Source organism: Sinocyclocheilus rhinocerous, unplaced genomic scaffold, assembly GCF_001515625.1.
Source record: "Sinocyclocheilus rhinocerous isolate Xijiao unplaced genomic scaffold, SAMN03320098_v1.1 scaffold182, whole genome shotgun sequence".
Lineage (NCBI taxonomy): Eukaryota > Metazoa > Chordata > Actinopteri > Cypriniformes > Cyprinidae > Sinocyclocheilus > Sinocyclocheilus rhinocerous.
The window spans coordinates 273535-277938 of NW_015655576.1; the positions used below are offsets into that span (position 1 = coordinate 273535).

The 4404-nt window shown below is 31.6% G+C and overlaps 1 protein-coding gene across 1 annotated transcript in view; it reads left to right on the forward strand.

The window, feature by feature from the left end:
• The window catches only part of LOC107718617 (coronin-7-like), a 13389-nt gene that overhangs the window by 5955 nt on the left and 3030 nt on the right, over nt 1-4404 (forward strand). Inside the window, exons 2-4 of the mRNA XM_016525784.1 lie at nt 2822-2918; nt 3071-3151; nt 3330-3400. Coding sequence (XP_016381270.1) covers nt 2822-2918; nt 3071-3151; nt 3330-3400 — 249 coding nt within the window. The remainder of the gene's footprint in view (nt 1-2821; nt 2919-3070; nt 3152-3329; nt 3401-4404) is intronic.

Below are 4404 nucleotides of genomic sequence, written 5' to 3' on the forward strand. Positions count from 1 at the left end.
TATATATATATATATATATTTCAATGGTTTCCACAAAAATATGATGGGACACAACTGTTTCAACATTGATAATAATAGTAAATGTTTCTTGAGCAGCAAATCAGCATATTATACTGATTTCTGAAGGATCATGTGACACTGAAGACTGGAGTAATGATGCTGAAATAATGCTTTACATCACAGGAATAAATTACATTTAAACATATATTCAATCAGAAAACTGTTCTTTTAAATTGTAATAACATGTCACAATTTTACTGTTTTTACTGCATTTTTATTTAAATAAATGCAGCCGTGGTGAGCAGAAGATACTTCTTTCAAAAGCATAAAAAAAAAACTTAATTATTCCAAACTTTTTCGACAGTTTTATCGTTCAGCAGGTGAAAACTTTGTTAGAACTGGTTTTGGATGGTTTGGGTCTGGACTTCAGGTTTAGGGTTTCAAATGCAGATTCTCTGTGCTTTTTAAGAAGCCAGAAGGCCTTATTTTCATCTTTTATTTATATCTTTGGCTTGTCGCCTCATGGTGTAGGAGTGAGCATGATTGTGTGTAATGCAGAAGAGCTCAGTCCCGAATGCGCCTGGCGTGCGTGCTTTAGGCTTTCTCACACACTGTCTTCAGTCTGCTCCAGCTTCTGTGGATTGTGATGGTTATTCTACAGCAGTCACTCAAACACCATCATTCTCTGCGTGTTGTTTCTTGTTGACATTCTGGGAGGATTTGAAACTGTTCGGCTGCTCTTCTGTGTTTCCTCAAGTGTGTGTGTGCTGCTTGTGAAAGGCCCCGTCTGTGTCTGTGTGTGTGTGTGTGTGTGTGTGTGTTGCACTGTTGTGTAGAGAAAGTGCTGTGTTTCTATCCGTTTCCTCTTTCCTGTTTGTGATGATGTCAGATGTTCAGTTGAGAGGCATCAGAGGTTGATTCAGTTCATCAGTGTCATCTTTTGGGGTGTTCCAGTTAGGGCTGCACGATAAATCGCATGCGATATTTAATGCGCATCTTGTCAGTCAAGCCGCTTCTGTAATCAGCGGTAAATCTCCATCACCTGCGTGCTTGGCCTTTTTTATTAAGTTTTTATTAATATTTTGAGATAGCTTTTTTTAATATTTTCAGTTAAATTACTGTTATGCTTTTGTAGTTTATATATATATATATATATTAGGGGTGCTCCGATTGATCGGCTATCGATCACTATCGGCCGATAATCACGTTGGGATGATTGATCGGCAGTCTCTAAAAAGGCCGATCTCAAAAAAACGATCTCAAGCTGATGATGCTGCCATGAGAGGTTTGGCATTTATATATTTATTTATATATATTTATATTTAGCCTTCATTTATATTTATTTTAATTTTGGTAATTTTTGTCGTGCATTTAGGCATTTTTATTAGGTTTATATACTTTATAACTTTTATATTTAGCATTAATTTATATTTATTTTAGTTTAAAGTTTTATTAATTGTATGTGCTTTTGTCATTTTTATTAGGTTTTTAAAATTTATGTTTAGCATTCGTTTATATTTATTTTAGTTTAAGTTTTAGGAATTTAGCTTTTTGTCATTTTTATTAGTTTTTTCATTTTTCTATTTAGCTTTAATTTATGTTTATCTTAATTTGAGTAATTTCATTTCATGTCTGTCTCAGTCTGTCGACCTATTTTTAATAGTTTTAGTCAACAATAACAACATTGTTTTCTTTGTTTAGCAAAAAATTTTAAAATTAGTTATTTACTTTAATTTTACTTTATGCTTTAGTTTTAGCGGTATGCTTTAATGATTTTTATTTTAAATAATTACTAATTTTAATTCTACATTATGATTTTGATTTGAGTAAGTTTTCATTATAACTTTTATATTTAGCATTCATTTATATTTATTTTAATTTAAAGTTTTATTAATTGTATGTGCTTTTGTCATTTTTATTAGGTTTTTAAAATGTATGTTTAGCATTCATTTATTTTAGTTTAAGTTTTAGGAATTTAGCTTTTTGTCATTTTTATTATTTTTTTCATTTTTCTATTTAGCTTTAATTTATGTTTATCTTAATTTGAGTAATTTCATTTCATGTCTGTCTCAGTCTGTCGACCTATTTTTAATAGTTTTAGTCAACAATAACAACATTGTTTTCTTTGTTTAGCAAAAAATTTTAAAATTAGTTATTTACTTTAATTTTACTTTATGCTTTAGTTTTAGCGGTATGCTTTAATGATTTTTATTTTAAATAATTACTCATTTTAATTCTACATTATGATTTTGATTTGAGTAAGTTTTCATTTTAAAAGTAGTATTTTATTTTAATTTTACATTATGCTTTATTTTTGTTATATTTTCATTATTAGTTTAACGGTTTTACATTTGATTTGACTTTTTAGTCAATTTTAATTTAAAGAAAAATTACAGAACATTTTATGATTTAGATAGTTAGTAAGTTTATTTTAAAATTACTTATTTTATTGTTTTTATTTTAAAATTTATTTTAAATTTACTAATAATTTTACTTTTTAGTAAGTTTTTTTTCTTTAAAATTACTTATTTTATTTTGTTTTTATTTTTAAAATAATTTTATTTAACATTTTAATGATTTTTGTTTTTATTTTAAAATTATTTGAATTTTCAGGATGTTTTTACTTTAAAATGAATTATTTTGATTGTAAATTTTTATGGTTTTATTATTTAGTGACTTAAGTGAGGTGTTCAGAGATGACATATGTAGATTTGTCTGGTATGTTGAATATTTCTCATGTTTTCCTGTAGAACCAAATGCGAGATTTGTCTTCATTTTAAGATCACACTTGATTTAGCAATGCTCCTGTGTTTCTGTGCAGGGCTGGATTGCGAACGTGCGAGGAGCTTCCTTCTCTTCTCAGGGCAAGCACATCAAATCCAGCTGCAGTCTCGTGGCCTTCAACACAGATCAGGCTGGTATGAACACTGTTCTTCACTATCAGCACTGAACATCTGAGCACCTCTGATAACATGTGCACACACCAAACATAAACACCAGGAGAAGCAGTCTGTGTTGCGTTTTGTAAGCTGTGTTTTTAGATGTAACCGTGTCTGTTGTGTCTCTGGAGGAGGTGGGATGGTCGGCCTGTCTTCTGTGAACGCCGCATCTGACGGGAAGTGGACCGTGACCCAGATTTCATGCCATGCTGGTAAGATACCAACAATTACAGGTCTTACTAACACACTTGTCTCATTTAACTTCATTTGAAGCGGAAGTTGATGTCTGTGAGGATGCTTGGAGCAAATAAAAGTGCTGTCCCGATGCTGTGTCCTGTGTACGTAATGTACGAGTTTGTCCTGATTCTCTTCCTGATCTTCCTGTCCCAGACCTCGTGACCGACCTGGACTTCTCGCCATTTGATGACTATCTGCTGGCGACCTGCTCGGCTGATGAGACGGTGAGTCGTGAGAAACCAGTGATAGTTTGTGTCCACTGCAGATTATTCTGAGCAAAAACTGACCCCTTCAACAGCAAGAGACTGTCTGAGTGACATGTAAGGTGACCAAGTATCTGAAATCTGATGCCACATTCATAATATAATGATCAATCACAATATATAGTTGCACAAGGATGTCATACATCATATATGCACAAGTGCATTAATTCTCTGAAAAAAAAGAAGCGTTTCTCATTGTAGCAGTCTGGGAACTTATTATTATTAATAATAATAATAATAATTAATAATAATAATTAATGCATTTAGCAGACACTTTTATCCAAAGCGACTTACAGTGCATTCAGGCTATACATTTTTTTACCAGTATGTGTGTTCCCTGGGAATCGAATCCACGATGTTTTGCGCTGCTTACGTAATGCTCTACCACTGAGCCACAGGATCACATTATTAACATCATTGTTTCCTGGTAGATATAAATATAGATATAGACAGGGGTGCACATAAGTTTTTCAGCCTGGTTCTCATATGAGAACCTGGAGATTTGGTTTTAGTCCTCACACTGCACATACTGTTACCCATTAAATATAACTATTAAAAAAATAAATCAATAAGACTGATAGTAATATTGCACTTTATTTATTTAGTGTTTTTTTTAAATAAAATAATAAAGTGTGATAATACTATTATATTTTAAAATTAAAGGGAAGTATTAAATACAAATACAATTACTTTATAGTAAACTTAAAAATAAAATGTTAATATTTACTACTTTTTTTTAATTTTCATCATTTTCGAACTTAAAATCAGCAGGCTTTTATTTTGGCGGGTTGCCGGTAAAGTAAGTATATGCGCTTCCGGGTTTAGCGCTGCCGATTGTAGAGCGTCAGTGAATGAAATGTCACAGTTTTGCATTGTGCTTTGAAAAGATGGCAGCTGATAGCCTAGATTTATGCTTTCAGTTTGAATAGAAATCTTATACAGTACAGTTTGTCGATCTAAAATGG